Here is a 22,325-nt window from a genome sequence, read left to right as displayed (position 1 = left end):
CCTCCAAGGCATCGGCAATCTGGAATAAAACTCGGACTCGGATGTAAGCGTGAGTACACGGGCGCATGCGCCACACGTACTCCACCTTCTTTTGTTCCCAGAAAATACTAAAAATAGACATTACCTTCATTTCCACAAATTCCTACAAAGAATAGGTAATTGTCATTCAAAACACCAATACTCATAAGATATAAGACCAAAATGCACTCACAACTCCCCCAAAATATGAACAAATAGGTACAAATCAGTGTCCTTCGAGGAATATGTGCAAAGGGATAGCCTTCTCCGAGATAGACAACTACATGCTCAGCTCCGATATGATTTGATGGAGCACCTTTGGGCACGTTTCGGACCTCTAGGGCCAGAGTAGTTAATTTTTAGGAATTGTTTTTATTTTATTTAAGTTTTATGTAATATTTAAAATTTTATAATTAATGCAATTTAAATTTGAAATAAATTGTGTTATTTAAATTTGTGCAATTAAATTTAAATGAAAAACATAAAAATCAAAACTAATGTTATCAAGTAGGTTATCAAGTAACCCAATGCAGCACTACCTACTCAATAACACAACCACTATCAAGTAGGCTATCAAGGAACCCCATTGCGGATGCTCTAAACTGCAGTAGCTTCATTTATATATAAAGCTAAAGCTTCGTCTCTTTCTCTCGTAACTTCAAAGCGTAAGCTATCACAAAGATTTGTAACCCTCATTTCCAATCCAAAATTCATCTCTGTTTTTCCGGTTGCATCAATCTTCTTCTTAATTTTCTCTTCATATAATATAAAGTACAGATTTGGAAGACATTTCACCAAAAATGTGTGGCGGTGCAATCCTCGCCGGACTTATTCCCAGCCGCCACGTCTCATCCACCGACATCCTTCCCACCGCCGCAGACTTCTGGCCGGCCGCTTTCAGCTATTCTGACCAGAACGACGCTCCTCCTCTCAAACGATCCAGATCCTCTGCAGGTAATCGGATACTGTCAATTTAACCCAATTTCAATCGGTTCATCTTCTAATTTTCAGAGATTTGTTGTTTAAATTCATCCAATTACCGGAATCTACACAGGCGATGAGCATGTGTCGAAGAACAATGGTCCGAAGAGTAAGAAGCAGAGGAAAAATCTGTACAGGGGGATACGGCAGCGGCCGTGGGGGAAATGGGCGGCAGAGATTCGCGATCCACGGAAAGGCGTCCGTGTTTGGCTGGGCACGTACAACACTGCTGAAGAAGCCGCCCACGCTTACGACAGAGAGGCGCGCAAAATCAGAGGGAAAAAAGCCAAAGTCAATTTCCCAAACGAGGATGATGATTACAGCTGCAATTACAATCCTAGCCCTAATTTCGAGTATTACAGTGAATTCAACCAGGCTGGATTGGGAATTTGCGATTATGTAGAAACATTCTACGCCGTGAATGATGCCGCTGATGCGAAGCCTGAGGCTAACGAGAGCGGCGGTAAAGATGCGGTGATTGGACCTGCGGCGGAGGCGGCGAAGGAGGAGAAGCACGCGGCGGCGGAGAATGATGAAGTGCAGAAGCTGTCGGAGGAGCTGATGGCGTATGAGAACTACATGAAGTTCTATCAGATTCCGTATTACGACGGGCAGTCGCAGTCGCCGCCGCCGCCTAGTAATCCGCCGCCAGATACGGTGGAGCTGTGGAGCTTCGATGAAGTTTCCGGTGAACACTAGCGTGGAGTGTTGGTAGTTTGTGTTGATTGTTTTTGCTTCGTTTCTTCCTGTTATTAATCATGGATTAATTTAGCGTTCCGTGTCGTATAAGTTTAGGATGGTGATGAAAATATTTGTCATATTTCTAATATTTGTCGAATGTGTAGTAAAATTGCATTTTAAATGCAAATTATGTTGCTTTTCTAATTTCTGTGCAATTCAATTATTCCAGGTTCCCCCTTTCATTTGAATTAGATTTCCACATGAGATACCTCCAAAATCACACGATATATTAAATATTTTTGAAGGGTTATGGGAGTTGATAATTTAACTTGTTGATGAAATCTCTTAATTAATCATTTATGGATAATTTGTTTAGAAATTTATACATAAATTCTAAAAGAAACGTCGAATACACCAATTCCTTTGGGATGCGTTTACTTTAATGGATAAATTTAACATTGTACGACGAGAGATAACAAAAATTTATGCATTTAAATTTTTTTTTTTCTTTTGCAACATTTGAGATAAAATAGAAATTTATCATTTATCCTTCCTTATTTTCACTCTATTTTTGGAGGAATAATATCATCTATTTTTGAAGTGAAAATGAGAAAGAAAAAATTGTAAACTTTTTTTTTTTGTGTCAAATATTAAAAAATAAATGAAATATTCAAAGTCATAATTTTTTTTTAATGATAAATTTATCCATCAGGATGCGTTCTAATGATAAATTTATCCATAATTTGTAGTGAAAAAGAAGAATGTGTAAGAGTCAAATTTTATTTTGTAAGAAATGAGGGAAAAGAGAAAAATAATTTAAAGAGTTAAATTTAATTTATCCCTTATTTTCTTATGATAAATTTTTAATCAAAGTAAACACGCCTTTAAAGTAAACCAGTTTTATCTTTTCACTTATTATTGCGCAGTATATGTGATATTATAGACGGTTTGGACTAATGTTTATCCAACTAAACTAGACAATATTGTTGGTTTGAAAAGTAAATAAAAGATGGTACAGTTAAAAAGATCTGCGGCGCGACCGTAAAAACACAAGTAAGACTTGGAATTGACCTTCTTCTTTTTTTTTGGTAATCTTTTCGTTTTCTAGATGTGGACACTGTTTTGACTTCTGCCTCAATCCGATGAAGATTTTCAGATATTATGAGTATATTGATTAAATATTAATATATACGAACAATTCTTAATTAATATAACGACTAAAGAGTGACTTTATTACCGAAAATTACGAATTCAAATCTTCTTAATATATGGGATGGTCTGATCCTAATTGAGAATTTATAAATCGATCAAGTTGCAACGCAATAACAAGTTAGAAAGTAGGAGTAACATTTATGAATAATTAATTGGATGCAGAAAAGTCGTGAAGAAGCGTAGGCCAATACCAGTGGCGCTGCAGGTATTTTACTGCCTTAATCGCAATTCGTCAAGGCGGCGGGCGCCCACTGCTTTTCCCAAACCCGCAAAATGAAAAGACAAAGAAAAGAACAATTGTTATCACTATTCAAAAATTTTAAAGTTTATTCAATAAATCTATGCTGTCAGCCACCCATAAATTAATTTAATAGGTATTTTTATTTATTTATTTATTTATTTTATTTTTAAATAAAAATAAATTTTAATTATTTTATTGTATTCTCTAAATTATACTTTCCAAAAAATTAAGACCCAAAAAAAACGGCACGAGTTTTAAAAAAAATGTGATATTTGTATTTAAGTGGAGATTGAGTCTCATACCTTTATGTAAATAGCAAAAGAAAAAGTTTGTGGGGTTATTTCCAAATAAGTAGATGTCACAATTTTCAGGGACGGAGAAAGTACTTACTTTTTAATTTTTTTTTTGCATTTTTTTTTAATAAAAATAAAAAAGTTACAAAAAATTACAAAAAATAACTAATAGAAAATACAATAAAATAACAAAATTTTACTCCCTTCGTCCACGAATTAAAGCTCTATTTGCACTTAAATTTTTGTCCACCAATTAAAGCCCTATTGTGCTTTATGTACCTTTTTACTCTTCTTGTTTTCCTATATTTACTACACTTTGCCACTAATTGACCCACCTTACAACAACTTTATCATTTTTATATTCTATATTTATTACACTTTATCACTAGTGGACCCACCACACAACACCTTTAACACTTTAGTCAACTACTTTATCACTTTAGTCAACTACCCTTATATTTCATCTCCAACACCTTTTTTAGCTTTCTTAGTCTCCGTGCCCACCCTCAAACGGGGCTTTAATCCGTGGACGGAGAGAGTATTTTTATTGAAAAAAATTTAAAAAAAATTAAACTTTTTTCTATTTAAATAATTTGAAAGTGGGCACAATATGACTATTTAACATCACTCTAGCTTATTTTGAGACTTTTTCGCCGAGTACATAATTTTAGGTTTTTCTTTTGATCACACTTACAAAATATATACTTATGCAACAATTTTACTTTATTTTCACGTGTGAAATTCTATATTTCACTATTTGTTGAGAACTTAATGAAATATCATATCCCTAATTTTGATGATACGAAAACTCTTTGTTCGTATTGTAATAGACTAGAACTTTTTTGAACTCAAGTGTTAGAGTTCATGTTTTTAGTTAGTCTGAAGACTGAAGACCACAACTGAAGAAAGCCGCAAAAGACAAGTCAAAATACATCAGTTTTGACTGAACGAAAGTTTCACTGAACTATCAATGATGACTAATGCTTTAATGCGGAGCAAATGGAATTAGCGGACTGATACTCCTGATAAGTATCAGTTGATATTCTTCATCGGACTGATGCTCTAAAACCAGCATTAAATGCAGAGATTTTGGATATCATCTTTTCTCTGCAGAGAGTTCTTATTTGGTGCAACCTTTTTCAGAGCCATCCTACTGGATGTGCTTTGAGATGTCGTTCTTCACTTAAATAGAAACCTCGAAGATTGTAGCCTCAGCTAGATTCAAATCTACTCTCACAACGGAAGAAATTCTAAAGACCATCTCTCCAACGGATCTATTCAAGATTTCGCCTATAAATAGAGGTCGAGGAACACTGCAATCTTCACCGATTCAAACGCATAAGCTGAAACTCTGCTAAAATTGCAACCCAGCCTTCAACTTCTATCAGAAGTTTGAATCGAAGAAGAGAATCATCAAAGCATAAATCAGATCACTGATTACAAATATTCTCTTAGTTTCTTAGGGGTATTACCCAAAGCCTACGAGTTTGATTACTTGAGAGCCTGCTCTCAGTAATCATAGTTGGAAGAGTCCAAACCCCTTTTCAACCGAGCGAAAAGAGTGTTTGTGTCGGTTTTCTTGGCACCAACAAGCCAAGCGGGAGTTCAGACCAGAGTTCTGACTCCATAGATCTTAGCAAAAAGCTGATAGGACACGAGCGTGTCAAAGCATGCTAAGAGTGAGCGAGAAATCCAACCCAGAGTGGTGTTGGTAGGTTTGTTGTGCACCTCAACGCATTAGCCCAGAGTGATTGTCAGATTGATCATCTGACTGTGGATTAGGAACATTATTTCTAAACCACGTAAAAATTCTTGTGTTATTTTCTGCTTTCAGTTATTTCCTATTTGCGCATTTGTTAATTTCAACTGAAACTGACTAACTGAAAAGTGCAACCAAGAGTTTTATAAGTGTCATTCTTTTCTAAGGCTTATTGAACTAAGTTTATTTTCCACTGCCAATGTTATCAGTCTAACTGATAAATCTACAGATAATCAGTAAGATTCATAACACTTCTCTGTTTTCATTCTAACTTGACTGAAGCTTTATTTGGACTTAAGTTATCTGACTGATTCGGATAACTAAAGTCATCCACTGATAATCTTATCAGTATCAGTCGCTAGCCTCATTTTTTTGTAAAAACGGTTAAGTTCATATCTATTTTCTTACTTCATTTTTTGCGAAGAATTACCCTACAGGTGTATCCCCCCTCCCATACACCTGCTCAGAGACCCTCCGGGACCTAATAATTGGTATCAGAGCAGGTTGTTCGCACTACTAAACTATATCCTTTTAAAGAGGGGCCTATTCAAAGTTTTTCTTTTCTCCAACGTGCTAAGTGCTTCTTATCTGTTTTTCTTCTGTTTCTATCATGGCTACTAACCCTGGCAGTGCATCATCTCTTCCTATATTCTATGTTGAGAATTACAATAGATGGAAGTTTCGAGTCAAGAGCTACCTTAAAGCCCACCATTACAGAATGTGGGAAGTCATCACCGATGGTCTAATTATCATTTGGACAACGGAAAAGATTGTACCAGTGGATGTCACCAAGGACCCATATGACGAAGTAAGGATCAAGTCAAAATCAGATTTCACCATAGAATAAAGAAAGCTGGATGCGCTGGACAACCACGCCAAAAACATCATCTTCGATACCGTACCAGAAAAACACATCGCCAAACTAATGAAATGCGATACTGCAAAGGAGATGTGGGAAAAGCTCGAGAAAATGTGCGTCGGATCAGAAGAAATTCTAGAGAATAAGCTATCAATCCCTTGTCAGAAATTTGATTCATTCAAAATGCTAAAGAATGAATCAGTCGAAGAAATATAGTACATATTCACTCAACTACTGAACGAGATTCAGTCAATGTCAAAGGACAAGTACAATCAACGAGACATCAATCTCAATGTCATTCGTGCTCTTCCATCAGGAGATTGGCAGATATATGCAGTCACTCACCAACACAAACCTGGATTCAACCATTTGCCAACTGAAAAATTGATCTCCGACCTCAAAGCTAACGAGTTCGACATCAACAAGAACAAGCCAGGCAGATCAGATGAAGACATCCTTGCATCTTCGAAGGGTGTCGCACTGAAGGCTTTAACAAAGGAAAGCAAGGGACAGTCGAAGGAGCTGACTGAACTAAAGCCAGAGGATTTCCTCAGTCAAATGCATTATTGACTGAAAGATTCAATAGAATAGAATCCAAATTCCGCAGATACAAAAACAAGTTCCGCAAAGGTAACTACAAAGGAAAGAAAAGAGAGCATAAATCCAGACACTCTACTGAAAGGAGCGAAGAGAAGAGACCATCCAATATCAACATGAGAGATGTATAACGTTTTGAATGCTTGAAGAAAGGGCTCTTCAGAACAGACTGCCCTGATCTCTCACCCGAAGAACGCAAAAAGCTTCAAGACAAAAGGAATCGCAAGTTTGCGATGAGAAAAATGATGTTGGCTGGAGAGGCTAAAAACTCTGGATCAACATCTATGTCATCCATCAGCAACTCCTCCAGCTCAGACGACGAGAAACAAACACTCATGGCCAAAGACGCCGAAAGCGTGGCTGATAATTCAAGCAATAGTTACGACAACGGATTGAATGGGCCTGAGGTAAACTCTCAATCCAGAACTCTTGATACTGATAACTCCTTCAAGATTTATGGGTCCCTCATTTTTTCCAATTTAATTAATACTGCAAATCCTGAAATCCACAAATGCACACACTTAATTTTGCTTTCAATTTACACTAAGAATAAAACCACTCCATTATTAATGGTTGAAAGCAAAAACAAAAAACAAATATAATGAATTAGTGAGGCTTCGTTGTCTGCACTCAATGAATTAATTTTGAATAGAATAAATCAGGTGCACACGAGCTGAACAAATTCACTCCCTTGAATTCAACCTATTGCCCACATCTAATTGCTTTGAGTGATTCTTTTAGCTCCCAGTCCATTCAACTCTAGGTTCTTCCATCAACAACTACCCAAAGTGACGCCCTTCCTCAAGAAGTACAACACCATTGAAGAGAAAGGCGTTTATCATCAGATTGAAGGCCGGATCCGATTACCGATAGCATTTTCAGAAGAGAAAGCACTGGAGCCAGACGACGTCGCTGCCGGTGTCGAGCACCATGTACACGTGTCTCGCAGGCGTTCCGATGCCGATGCGTGTGAAGTACTCCGATCACCAAGCTTCTAAAGTCGTGCCTATGTTCCTAACAAAGATGTTAGTCTATGTAGCCAACGATGCTAGTTTAGAGAGCAATTTCACCCTCACTGCGTCGGGGCGGAGACGTAGTTTGAAGCGAGATTATGTTGTCGAGTCCTGCACGGGGGAGAGATTGTCTACATGCATGGTGTAGATATCGAGTGCAATATCGGCTTCATAAACTGGTAGGGTCTGTAGTTGGTCGGATTGGTAGAGAACTTGTGTCTCAGGCTAGGGATGACAGCCGACTAGGGGAAGCTCTCTGGCGGCACCGTCGACTGGATCCGTGATTAGAGAAAACTACTGTAGAGAGAGGCGAGAGATAGAGAAGAGTGATAGAAAGAAGGAATAGAGTGACAAGAGAAAAAAATTAATGTTAAGGGCAAATTTGTATTTTTGCATAAAAAATGGTTAATTTTTAAATTTTTTCTGTGAGTGAATGATTTTTATTTTTACTATAGAAAAATGGTCATTTTCATATGTTGACTCAAATGATCATATATGTTAAATAAATTTATATGAAATATTCAATAAATATACCTAAAAAAATTATTTAAATATTAAAACTGATAAGATTTATGATTATACATGGACTTTTAACACATTTATTCATTTATTCTTTCATGAACATTTAGTTAATTAACATGTGTAAGAGTAATGAGTTCAAAAATAATTCTAATAATTGGAAATAGATAAAAACAGATAAAACAACACAAGGATATATGTGGTTCCATCATAAATGATCTACGTCCATGGGGTTGCTCGAGCTTCACTATCTTTCGTGTGGGATTACATTGTACATTGAGAGAGTTTTTAGAAGACAGAGTATCCTTAACCTAATAATGAAAGTCATATTTATAAGCATCTAAGTAGCCTTGGCACGCTTAAGGCCCATTAGCCCATATAACTAAACCTAGGTCATTATTATAGAGCTGATGTACAACCGAGTTTGGCCAGGGCGAGAGCCTTGAGTGGTCAGAGCTAGTGTGTATCATGGCTGGAAAGTGGGGCCAAGCAATGCCAAGTCAGCCCTGTCAAGTTCAGAGTTGCATCAAATTCTTAAAATAAACATATTAGCAGTATTAATAATAAGAAGAATAAATAGAGATATTCTGGTCTTGTTGCGCATAATGATGATGCATACATATTTTACTCCTCATCAGCTACTCCTGCCCTAGTCTGGTTGAACCGTGTCCTTTTCATGTTCAACCAATGAAGTTATTGCTAAAGCCAACGTTGTGCTGCTCTCCCAAGTGAGGTCAAAGTATTTCTACCTTGCAGCCTTGTAACTTATCAAAGATTAAATATTAGTGGTTTCTAAAATAATCAGAGATGAAATATTATAGCTCTGCCAATTACCAACACATAAAAATATTCCAACCCTGTTCAAATATTTAGAATATTTGAAATAACAATAATAATAATAAAAGGAATAAAGAGACTCTCTTTCAAACGTACTCATTGAGCTCATTTGATGTTACAATTCTGCCGGGATCTATGTCTTGGCATTGATTGCATTTAGTATTACAGCCGTGTCAACGGACACGAACTCTTTTAGTGTTACCGATGTGTCTACGGACGCGCTCTACTCTGAATTTTGTAGCCGTATGTACATGAAGGATTTAGCCCCACGTGGATCATTTCTCGGATATCTTAATTCACCATACAACGATTAATTCCTACATGCTCCTATGAATTTAAGTGCTGCACATTGGAGTTAGAATCACTTACTTGAGAATTGGATGCAGAGGCTGTCGATGGCTGAATCGAATGACTCCAGTTCTGGTCTTCTAAACTGTAACCCGCTCAATTCCCAACGTTGGATGGACAACAAACTACGAGAACTCCCAAGGAGAATTTGGCCACCTCAAAGTTGGCGCCCCCTACTGCTCTCTAAAACCCTGATTTTTGTGTGTCTTATTCTGAGAGCAGATAGCTGTATTTATAGACAAAACACAGTCCTAGGGCTCCCATAACTATAAGGGGCGAATTTTACTCCTACTGGCTCTAGAGACTTTGGGCCAGTCCAGGGATCAGATACAAGGAATAAAAATGGGCCTATAATGAATTAATTCTTATGATCAGCCCATATCACAATTAATTCATAAGTATTAATTCATTTCACTAGAGAATCAATACTGACTTACCCCTTTATTACCGATGATGAGTCGGGGCTTGTATTTAGACTTATTAAATCTTCGTATTTAAAATATCCGACATCCATTAATTAATTAGAGCTCTGACAGCTTAAATTAATTAATCTCTTTGTAATTCTTAAGCAGTACCACTCAAACCTCATTATTGCGCCTGAACTTAATCAACCTGCAGGGTTTAACGCAATAAACCTTATTGAGCTCCTTAAGGGGATGTCATTATCCTATACCGGATACGGGTACTAATACAGATAATCAAATATCATATATTAACCGCTATCACCCAAGATATAAAGTTCTCAAGTTAATATATAACTCTCACCATAGTAAATCAAAGTGATACACGAATCAACATATATATTTGAAACCTTATTAGCATTAACATCTTATTAAGTCACCGAGATCTTAATCTTTCATATATGTCAGATAGAAGAATACATCTTACTGTGATCCTATCAATACGTTACGACGTACCAGTATAGACAAGTAGTCATGACCAACTCCTTCCATCTATACTGCAACCTAAACCAACGACTCGTCCTAGAGTCATCTCGGCTGTGATCAGTTTATATGTCTTAAGGTTATTCCAATTATATGGTTTTCTGTGATCTACAACACACCATATAATCTACTTATATAGAGACAAAGGACATACATATGCAATCATGAACACAATCAGATAGGAGATTAAATAGTGAACTTAGGAAACATTGTATACAAGCATAAAACATTCTTGCTTTCAGTATACAAATCCAACAGCATGCCATGGAGGTGGACAAGATGAAGGAATATTAAACTGAATTAATACTCGATTTGCCCGAAGACCGTTTCTTGGATTATTATTAATTTATCATACAACGATTAATCCCTAACATGCCCCTATGAATTTAAGTGCTGCGCGTTGGAGTTCAGAAATACCTGAAGAATTCATAAAAATTCGTCAAATTCACAGCTGAACAGACCAGTCAGATTCAAGCCTTCGTTTGAAGCCTCAAACGTCCTCAAATCGTATTTTGCCCAGAAAAACGACTTCTTCGTCTTCGAGAGAGATTTCCGTGGCCGCCTGTTTTGCCTGAATCGGAGTTTTGTGGAGGAAGTTATGTATGTTCTCCCGAAACTGCCAGAACTTGATTTCCTGTGAAAATCTGACTCCAGCTCAGATCTTCTGAACTGTATCCCGCTCAACTTTCACCGTTGGATGGACAACGAGCTGTGAAAGTCCCAAGAGAGAATTCTGCCTTTCACACTGGCGCCGTTCTGCTCTGCTCTCAAAACCCTAATTTTATGTGTGTATTTCCTGAGAGCAGACAGCTGTATTTAAATAAATAAAATACAGCTGTGGGGCACCAGTTTCTGTGTTGGGCGAAAATCTCTCCTGTTAGGGCAAGGAGACTTTGGGCCAGTCCAGGGACCAGATACAAGGAATAAAGATGGGCCTCAAATAAATTAATTCTCCATGGTCAGCCCAGACCATAATTAATTTATAAATATTAGTTCATTCCACTAGAGAACCAATACTGACTTACCCCTTTATTGCCGGTGATGAGTCGGGGCTTGTATTTAGACTTATTAAATCTCCGTATGTAAAATATCCGACATCAATTAATTAATTACAGCTCTGACAACTTAAATTAATTAATCTTTTTGTAATCCTTAAGCAGTACCACTCAAACATTATTATTGCGCCTGAACTTAATCAACTGCAGGGTTTAACGCAATAAACCTTATTGAGCTCCTTAAGGGGATGTCATTATCCTATACCGGATACGGATACTAATACAGATAACCAAAAATCATATATTGACCGCTATCACCCAAGATACAGAGTACTCAAGTTACTATATAACTCTCACCCATAGTAAGTCAATGTGATATACGAGCCAACATATATATTTGAAATCTTATTAGTATTAAGATTATATTAAGTCACCGAGATCTTTGATTCTTCACTTAAGTCACATAGAAGAATACATTTCACTGTGGTCCTATCAATACGTTATGACGTACCAGTATAGACAAGTAGTCAAGACAAACTACTTCCATCTATACCGCAGCCTAAACCGATGACTCGTCCTAAAGTCATCTCGGCTGTGATAATTTTTATATCTCTTAAGGTTATTCCAATTATATGATCTTCTGTGATCTACAACACACCATATAATCTACTTATAAAGAGATAAGGGACATACATGTGCAATCATGAACACAATCAGATAGGAGATTAGATAGTGGTAACAGGAAACATTGTATACAAGCATAAAACGTTCTTGCTTTACAGTATACAAATCCAACAATCTCCCACTTATACTAAAGCAAACTTTTAGTATACAATGTGTCTATTTACCAATCACCTATCACTTCTCCCACTTATACTTAAAGTTTCCTAAGTGGGTGGCATCAATCGCATTCCCATCTTTCAATGACCATTTGCGATAAGCCTTTTGTGAAAAGATTAGTAGGTTTCTCCAATATGTGAGAATTTATTTTATGAGCACAAAACCTCAATTTACGAATAATCGTATAACTTGGTACTTACTCTCCATGTGTTTGACCCCTTGTGGTTCTTGGATTCCTTACAGTTTGCAACTGCACTTGAGGTATCACGAAGGTGATGCTCTCACGCAAACTAGGAATCACCCTTAGATCCTGGAGGTAGTGGTCAAACCAAAAGGTTTTACCTCCCAAGGAAAACACATAGCTCGAGGTAATTATTCTTTGTTCTGGTCAGCCTGGAAATCCGAAATCGCATTATCCAAAAAGGAACTAAACTGTCTAACTGGTAAACTATCCTTATTCTCTAGTAATGGACTTGAGAATATAATTTACCACAGTTCAGTGTCCTTAACTAGGATTATACAGATATCTCACAACCATGCTAACTGCATAGCAAATATAAGATCTCGTACATAGCAATCCATACATGAAGCTATCTACTGCGGAAACGTAGAATACTGCTTTCATTTCCTCAACCTCAATAGGCATCTTAAGACATATGTCTTTAGATAAAGGAACACCATAGCTCAAAGGTTGCAAACCTTTCTTGGCGGTCTTCATACTAAAACGAGCATTCACAGTATCAATGTAAGACACTCGAGATAAGCCCAACATCCTTTTCTAGTGATCCCTTATAACCTTGATCACAAAGATGTATACTGTACCTCCTTAATCTTTCATCTGAGACTGTTCGGATAACCATTACTTTATGTCTTGACAATAGCTCCATATTGTCGCCAATTAGGAGGCTATTATCTACATAAAATGCAAGATAAACCACATAACCGATGACACGAGAGCGATTGACACGAGATGCTTCTCTCCCTCCCTCACGTAACCTTCAGGTTGTTGCACATGGATGTCCTTACCTTTTTCAAGGTAATATATATGACATCCATTTGCCAGACCTCGATGGTTTAAGTGAGCTGCTATGGGTAAAATGATCTGAATGTTCTGAGCATGGCACTGGCAAAAAAATCATCATAACCTATACCCTTACACTGGGCATAACCTTTCGCCACCAGTCTAGCTCCGAAAGCTACGACCTTGCTCATTCGGGCCTGTCATTATCTTCTATACTCACTTACAACCTAAGACTTTACTGCCTCCTGGTAGCAAGATTTTCTAGGTACCATGGGTTCTTCCGACGCTCACCGTACTCTGGAAAAGGAGTTTGACGCTGTTGGGCTCAACTCCGCTGCTCACGCTACTGAGGTACCGACTTCGCTATTCAACGGCATGCAGGGTAGCACCGCCTTCACCACGCCGCCGGGCTTTCACGCTATCTCAGCTACTCCGCCGATAGGGCAGAATGCTAACGTCCAGAGATTTGCTCTGGTGACACCGGGTTCCGATGTGCCAAGCTTGGTCCCCACGTCTGGTGGCGGACCGCTGAACTTTGGGCTAACAGAGCAGATGATGGCTCTGCTCAACTATGCTGCTGTGCGCCAAGCACTGGGGACCCCGCTGCTGTCTACTATCCCCACCACGGCTCCGCTGATAGGAGCGCTCATTCCGCAGGGTACTGAAGTCCCGCCTCCTACTGCTCAGGAGATAAACAACCAACTCGCTGATAAACAGGCCCCGCTGCCTAAGGAGACACAGAGGTTCCCTGCTGAGAGGGAACTGGAGAGGCATCCAGAGGGGAGCCGCGCTCGTCTGGGGAGCATTGTCAGAAGGGAGGGGATGGATGAATCTGATAGCCACTCTATCACTCCTATGTTTGAGGAGGAAAGACCGAGGGAAACTGCTAAACTGAAGAATCAAGTATCACAGCTGAAACACCAGCTCAAGGACCTGGAGAACTCACTAAGGGAGAAGTCCCAGAGGGACGACAGGGCGCAGAGGTCAGAGAAGTTGTACCGGACAGAGAAATCACACCGGTCAGAGAAGTCCCAACAGACCAAGAGATCAGAGGACAGGGAACAGGAGTACTCCTCTGGAAAACAGGACCACATGGTGCATAAGCGTCATGCCCATGACGCGCCAAAGGAAAGAAGGGAACATGGGAGATACAAGGAGGATAAGAGGGCCAAGACGTCAAGGTTCCATCCCATCAACAACCGCAGTCCTTTCTCTGACGACATCCTGGCGGATACTCTGCCAAGAAGCTACAAACCCATTTCTCTGGACTACGATGGTACCACTGATCCAGAGGTACACCTCAATCGGTTTGAGGGACTGGTTACTCTACACATGTATACTGAGGGCATCAAGTGCCGTATATTCTCCACCACGTTGACTGGCCCCGCCCAGTTGTGGTTTGGGATGCTTGCCCCAAATTCCATCCGTTCGTTTGAGGAATTACAAGTGCGTTTTTTGAGGCAGTTCGCAAGCTCGCGAAGAGTTGGGAAGTCAGCCCTTTCCCTGATGGATATCAAAAAAGACTAGAATGAGACACTGCGAGAGTATACTGCCAGGTTCAATCTCGCCGCTCTGGAGGTGCCAGAGGCAGAATCCCAGATCAAGAATTGTGCCTACGTCAGAGGGCTCAAGCCGGGGCTCTTCTTTGATGAGCTGCAAATCAGACCGGCCAGGGACTTCGACGACATCATGTCTAGACTACCGGGGTATTTATAGTTGGAGGATGCCAGGATGGCAAGGAAGGCTGAAAATGATAAACATAAGGCTAAAAGAGTCGAGGAAGCTCCAGAGAGACAGCGACACCAGGATAGGGCCCCTTTTAGAGGGTTACCCCCGAGAGTACCTCCTCCCCAAGCAGAGGGACCACCCTGCCAACAGCGCACCGTGAATGAAGTTACTCGTTTCGACGAATACACCCCTTTGAACAAGCCACAAGAGGAGATCTTCCATCTGATCAAGAATCAACCATTTTTTAGGGCGCCTGGGACTTACAGAGATGGGCAGCCCCAACAAGGACCCAATAACAAACTATGCGAGTATCACAACGCCTATGGGCATTTTACCAAACATTGCGAGCATCTGAAGCATCAGTTGGAGTTTCTGGTGCGGGCAGGTAACTTGGATCAATTTATAGTCCGAGGGAACGAAGCCCAGGCACAGAGGCCAGAACAAAGGAATGAACAGCGATAAGAGCAGGGGAATAATCGGGACCGTCGACCGAAAGATAACCGCAATAATAGGAGGGGAGCGGTACAAGGATGGGAGCCCTCTTTCCCGTACAGAAGGGAGGTCCACATGATTTGTGGAGAAAATGGGACGCCCACGTCCAACAGAGCCAAGAAACAAGTTGTGCGAGCAGTAAAATCAGGGTACTACCCTAAGCAGGTGATGGAAGTCACGGGTGCGGCAGAGGAACCGGTCATCAGCTTCGGGGCAGGGGATCTGCGGACGCTTATGTATCCACATGACGACGCGCTGGTTATCATGGCAGACATAGCCGGTTGCATTGTTCATCGTATCTTTGTAGACTCGGGCAGTGCAGTGAATATCTTATATATGGAATGCCTCCAAAATATGGGAGTTGAAGCCCATATTGAACCAACGAACGCCTCTTTATTCGGATTCGGGGGAGAAATGGTCATGCCATTAGGTTTCGTGGAATTGTCGTTAAATCTCGGCAGCGCAGTCGCTAGCAGCAAAACTAGGGTATTGCGATTCTTGGTAGTGGATATGCCAAAACCATCCTACAATGTGATACTCGGTCGTCCCGCCTTGACGGCGTTCAGAGCAGTAATCTCCATGTTCCATCTAAAGATGAAATTCCCCATCGGCGGGGAAAGAGTGGGCGAGGTCTGGGGTGACCAAAGGGCATCGAAAGCATGCCACGTACAGATGCTTACACACTCCTCGGGGCAAAAACGGGAAAGAATAACAGAGGGATCGGATACTCGGAAAAAGGGAAAGGTGGGCGAAGTGAATGCCCTGGCAGAGGAGCGTCAGGAGCTGGCGGGTTTATTAAAGGACAGGGACAGTGTAGGGAAGACCGCCCTGGTCTCCACTAGTGATGTGTGCAATATGATAGAATTATTCCCCGGGCAAGAGGGCTTTCAGACTAAGATAGGGTCTTCCATGGATGAGCAAACTACAGAGGAACTGACCAATTGCCTCCGAAGAAATGCGAATGTGTTTGCCTTTAGCACAACCGATTTGAAGGGAATAGTTAGAGGGTTGGCGGAACATTGCCTTAATGTGGATCCGAAGGTTAAGCCAGTAAAACAGAGAACAAGGCATTTTGGTGCCGAGAAGGACGCCGCGATCAGGGAACAGGTTCAAGGGCTGTTGGATGCCGGGCATATTGAGGAAGTCCAATATCCAAAGTGGATATCAAATGCTATGATGGTAGCAAAAAAGACGAACACTTGGCGGATGTGTGTGGACTATAGAGATTTGAATGCTGCTTGCCCAAAGGACCACTATCCTCTACCGAGGATTGATCAGTTAGTTGACTCTACCTCCGGTTGCGCGCTCTTGTCAATGATGGATGCGTACCTGGGTTAGCACCAAGTGAAAATGCATAAATGGGACATTGCTAAAACGACTTTCGCCATCTGTTGTGGAGTTTATGGTTGGAAGAGCATGCCATTTAGGTTAAAGAATGCAGTGGCCACGTACCAAAGAATGATGGAGAAAATCTTTAAAGAGCAACTTTCAAAGAACATATCAGTATATGTTGACGACATGTTGGTGCGGAGTGTCAGAGTGGAGGATCATGTCTCTGACCTGGAGGAGGTCTTCATAGTCATCAGAAACAATCGGCTCATGCTGAACCCAGCAAAGTGCACTTTTGGAGTCACCACAGGGAAATTCTTGGGCTACAAAGTTACTCCCGCAGGGATCGAAGTCAATATAGAGAAAGTCAAAGCTATCATGGAAATGACACCACCCAGAGGGATAAAGGAGGTACAGACTCTGAACGGGCGTATCACTGCTCTGAGCAGGTTTATCTCGCGATCGGCCGAGCGCAGCATGCCGTTCTTCAAAATCTTAAGGAAGGGGACCAAATTTCTATGGACAGTGAAATGTCGAGCGGCATTTGAGGATCTCAAAACATATTTGGCAAAGCTCCCAACTCTGACCAAGCCAGTCCTGGGAGAAACGTTGTATCTATACATAGCGGTGGGAGAAGAATCGGTTAGCTCTGTGCTTATCCGAGAAGAGGGAAATCACCAGAGGCCAATCTACTTTGTCAGCAGAATCATCCAGGTCCCCGAGTTAAACTACACTGAGATTGAAAAGGCTGCTCTGGCAGTCATGGTCACAGCCCGGAAGTTGAGGCCTTATTTCTTATCACATCGGGTAGTGGTGCGCACTGCTCTACCTTTCAGACAAGTGTTGGGGCGACCGGATTTATCAGGGAGAATGGTCAAGTGGGCCGTGGAGCTGGGGGAGTACGATGTGGAGTATGAGCCGAGAACGACAATCAAAGCACAAGCTCTGGCGGATTTCATTCAAGAAACCACTCACCGTCCTATGCAAGAATTTTAGATCGCCTTTGTTGATGGGTCAGTTACAAACGAAGGGTGTGGAATTGGGGTGTACATCATCTCACTAGGATATGGGGATATATCAATTTGCTATCAAATTCACTTGTCGGATGTCCAACAACGAAGCCGAGTATGAAGCTGTGGTCAGAGGAGCGCACATTCTGTCAGAGCTGAAGGCTGAATGTGTTATCATCAGAACCGATTCCCAGTTAGTGGCTCAACAACTGTCGGGGGCTTATCATGTCAAAGACCAGCGGATGAAAGCATACCACTGCAAAATCAACGAAATGAAACAAAAATTCATGGAGTTCAAAATCGAGCAGATTTCCCGAGAAGAGAACACCAAAGCAGACTTACTGGCGCGCATGGCCAGCGCGGTGGAACAGACATGGAATGATGAGATCATATTGCTCTGTGATACCAGAGAAATGGGGACTTCACAGGTTTTCTCAGTAGAAATCAGGGATGACTGGCGGGCCCCAATCATACACTTTCTTAAGACAGGGAAGCGCTTGAGCAAAGAATCCAATCAGAGGGCTCGCTACGAGAATTACTGTTTCATCAATAATCAACTTTACAAGCGATCTTTTACCCAACCCTTGTTAAAATGCTTATCTCCCGACGAGGCTAATTTTGCTTTGAAAGAAATTCATGCAGGTTGTTGTAGTAGTCACACGGGATTCCGTGATCTCGTACGAAAAATCATTCGGGCAGGGTTCTATTGGCCTAACATCAACAAAGATGCCAGGGAGTTCGTCCGCAAATGTGAGGCTTGCCAAAGACATGCTGGGCGAATCAACGTCCCGGGGGAAACCATGGGCGTCATGTATGCTGCATGCCCCTTTGACAAGTGGGGCATAGATATCGTTGGAAAGTTGCCCACGGCACCAGGGGGCAAGTGTTTCCTCATAGTGGCAGTGGATTATTTCTCCAAATGGGTCGAGGCCGAGGCCGTGGGGAAGATCGACGAGGTGACAGTGGAGCGATTCATTTGGCGGAACATATGTTGCAGATTTGGCGTCCCAAGGATCATTGTGTCGGATAATGGAACCCAGTTTACAGGGCAGAGAATTGCGGATTTCTGTGACAGAATGGACATCACCCAACGTTTCGTGTCCGTAGCTCATCCTCAAGCGAATGGGCAAGTGGAGCTCGCAAATAGATCAATTTACGAAGGCATCAAAAAGCGGCTGAATCAGAGCAAAGGGAAATGGGTCGATGAGTTGGATACCGTCCTTTGGGCCTACCGCACTAGCCCAAAGACGGCAACAGGAGAGGCGCCTTTCACCCTGGTATACAGATCCAATGCAGTGATACCAGCGGAGGCCAGATTGGAGTCATATCGTATTACTACTTACGACACAGAGCACAATTCTGAACTTCGAAGAACAGAGCTTGATCTCGTTGAGGCACAGAGGGAAGAAGCTCAAGTCAGAGCAGCGAAATACAAAAGCATCATCAAGGCAGGGTACGACAAAAGGGTCAGAGCAAGGAAGCTAGCCAAGGGCGACTTAGTCCTCAAGAGAGCCGACGCACTGAAGCCAGTGGGCAAATTTGAGCCCAATTGGGAAGGCCCCTTCATCATCACCGAGGTCCTGGGCGGAGGAGCGTACACCCTGTCGGATCCAGACGGCAGAGCTCTCCCCAGACCATGGAACATCAATACTTTGAAAAAGTTCTACTTGTAATGTTGCTTAGATGACACGACAACTTGTAGACCGAATACTTTTTTTCCCCACAGGGGTTTTAACGAGGTTCGGGGCCATGATATCAACAAAATCTGATACGTGGTTCTAGGGAATTCCCTGGTGTTGACTCATTTATTTTACTTATCGCTTTTCAAATTCTATATGCTACTTAACATGTTCATGCAGAACATTGCACATGTCACCAGAGGGGGGAGTAGGGTGTATACCCATAGTCCACAATTTACAAATTCAAAATTGCTGCTTGGCAAATCAAGGGGGAACAAAGGCAAAATTGCCTCTCAGCGAATCAAGGAAAAAGCAAACATCAAGGGCAGAGCAGAGGAATCATCTTAATTGTAAGCCACGAAAGTTGGTTGCACCCCCCGGGTTTTCCATGCTCCGCGCAGAGGGTTACTGTTCAATTGTAAGCTGAGAAAGTTGGTTGCACCCCCCGGGTCTTCCGTGCTCCGCGTAGAGGGTTACTGTTCAATCGTAAGCCGCGAAAGTTGGTTGCACCCCCCGGGTTTTCCATGCTCCGCGCAGAGGGTTACTGTTCAATCATAAGCCGCGAAAGTTGGTTGCACCCCCGGGTCTTCCATGCTCCGCGCAGAGGGTTACTGTTCAATCGTAAGCCGCGAAAGTTGGTTGCACCCCCCGGGTCTTCCATGCTCCGCGCAGAGGGTTACTTTTCAATCATAAGCCGCGAAAGTTGGTTGCACCCCCTGGGTCTTCCATGCTCCGCGCAGAGGGTTATTGTTCAATCGTAAGCCGCGAAAGTTGGTTGCACCCCCCGGGTTTTCCATGCTCCGCGCAGAGGGTTACTGTTCAATCGTAAGCCGCGAAAGTTGGTTGCACCCCCTGGGTCTTCCATGCTCCGCGCAGAGGGTTACTGTTCAATAGTAAGCCGCAAAAGTTGGTTGCACCCCCCGGGTCTTCCATGCTCCACGCAGAGGGTTACTGTTCAATCGTAAGCCGCGAAAGTTGGTTGCACCCCCCGGGTCTTCCATGCTCCGCGCAGAGGGTTACTGTTCAATCGTAAGTTGCGAAAGTTGGTTGCATCCCCCGGGTCTTCCATGCTCCGCGCAGAGGGTTACTGTTCAATCGTAAGCCGTGAAAGGTGGTTGCACCCTCTGGGTCTTCCATGCTCCGCGCAGAGAGGGGAAGCAGCAGCGAGGGGAAGCAGCAAAGGGAAACAATGAAGGAAAGCAGCGAGGGGATGGCCCAGAAGGAGTCAGAAAAATCCTCAAAGTAGGAGTCAGAGAAATCCTCAAAGCAGGAGCCAGAGAAACCCTCAAAGAAAAGAAGGAGTCAGAGAATTCCCCAAAGAAGAAGTCAGAGAAATCCAGAAGAGGAGATCAGAGAAATGCTCAGGGTAGTCACAGAAGGCCGGATACAAGACGTTCCCGGCAGAGGAAATCAGAAGAGCCATTTAGAAGAATCATTAAGAGGGATCATTCAGAAGCATCAAGCAGAAAGCACAGTCGGGGAAGCTACTCAAAGGAAAAGTCAACCAGAGGAAGCACAAACACTTCAACAAAAAATGAAAATCTTATCCTACTTCACAGAAACATACATCATAGCCCGAGGTCCGGGAATTCAAGCTCAATACCAGCAAATAACAGAACAACATAAAGCACGAAGGACGGCAAAACCAGCATAGAAATTTAAAAGCAAGTCGAGTAATGAAAAATTTCATTAATACGGCCAAAAACGGTGGAACTATACATCAAAAGTCAAAACAGGTACTAAAAATTTACAAGACTGAGATTACAAAAAATAGTGGGCAAATCTGAAAAAGGGAGATCATGGCCATCAAGAGGGAGGAACGGAGGAGTCCGGAGCAGGGACAAAGGAAACCGGGGCAGAGACGACAGCTGCAGGGGCCTGGCTAGAGGATCCTCCCGCCTCCAACACCGGCAGCGTGCCAGTGTCCTTCACCTTGGGGAGACGGGCTTCCACATCCAGCAACTTCAAAGCTTCTTGCACATAGGCTGTTTCATCTTTGTACATGACAAAGAGCTGATCCACCGCGGCGGGAGAAGAAGCAGGATCCTCGAAGGCTGAGGCCTTGAAACCGGAGGGCAGAGGAGACTCCATGCTATACTGTGAAAATCCCTGGGTGTTGCTGGCAGCTGGACCTCGCAGCTGGTTCACGAAGCTCACCAGGGAAGCGCAGAAAGCGGGCGTGTACACTGGAGCAGCAGGCACCGATGAAGAACCGACCCCAAAAGCAAAGTAGGGGAGGGCCTTCTCCAGAACCGGATACCACCACTCCGGCTTCTTTGGGGAATCAGCAGTGATCTCCAGCAACTCGTTCAAGTCCTCGTCTTTGATGTTCTCCATCAAGGCCGGCAGGTTCAGAGCAGCAATCTGCTCCGGGGCCACCCCCGCCATCTCCAACGCCTTTGTCGCGGTCTGTTTTATCACGTAGGCGAAGATGGACCCGAAGCCTTCCAGGTAATCCGCAGTCCGCTGGAAGGCTGCCAAGGTACCCTCCAGCATCATACCCAGGAAATGCTGGCCCTGGGGGGACAAGAAGTACTCCAGACGCTGGTCCCGAGCCCCCATGACATAGCCGCGGTTCTGAGCATCTGTGCAGATAGACCCTCCAGCCACGCTTGGCCTCCTTGTACTCCTTGTCATACCTCGCCTTGAACCTGGCGAGGCTCTCATGACCCTCCTTCGTAACCCTCGCCAGCTCAGAGGCCAAGGAGGCCTTCTCCACTTCTGCCTGTGCTAACTTGGCCTTCAGCTCGGCCACGTCCGCCTCTGCTTGGCTGTACCATTGCACGGTACCAGCGACTTGCTCGTCGCGCTCCGCCATCCTTTTCCTCTCCGCTTCCAATTCACTCTCCAGTGCACCGTAATCATCAATGCACTGGATCACCCCCCGACCTGGGACTCAAGCTGCAGAAAAAGAAGGGAAAAACGTCAG

The 22,325-nt window shown here is 42.6% G+C and overlaps 1 protein-coding gene across 1 annotated transcript; it reads left to right on the top strand.

Moving 5' to 3' along the window:
• The first annotated feature begins 648 nt into the window (after positions 1–648).
• Positions 649–1,884, top strand: LOC130999618 (ethylene-responsive transcription factor ERF071-like). The gene is made up of 2 exons (XM_057925204.1): positions 649–972; positions 1,073–1,884. Exons 1-2 carry the CDS (start codon positions 819–821, stop codon positions 1,696–1,698), a joined length of 780 nt encoding a protein of 259 aa, XP_057781187.1. The 5' UTR covers positions 649–818; the 3' UTR covers positions 1,699–1,884.
• Positions 1,885–22,325: the final 20,441 nt, after the last annotated feature.

Source organism: Salvia miltiorrhiza, chromosome 8, assembly GCF_028751815.1.
Source record: "Salvia miltiorrhiza cultivar Shanhuang (shh) chromosome 8, IMPLAD_Smil_shh, whole genome shotgun sequence".
Classification (NCBI taxonomy): domain Eukaryota; kingdom Viridiplantae; phylum Streptophyta; class Magnoliopsida; order Lamiales; family Lamiaceae; genus Salvia; species Salvia miltiorrhiza.
Note: the sequence above shows the minus strand (reverse complement) of the source record. Positions and strands in the feature narration are given on the sequence as shown.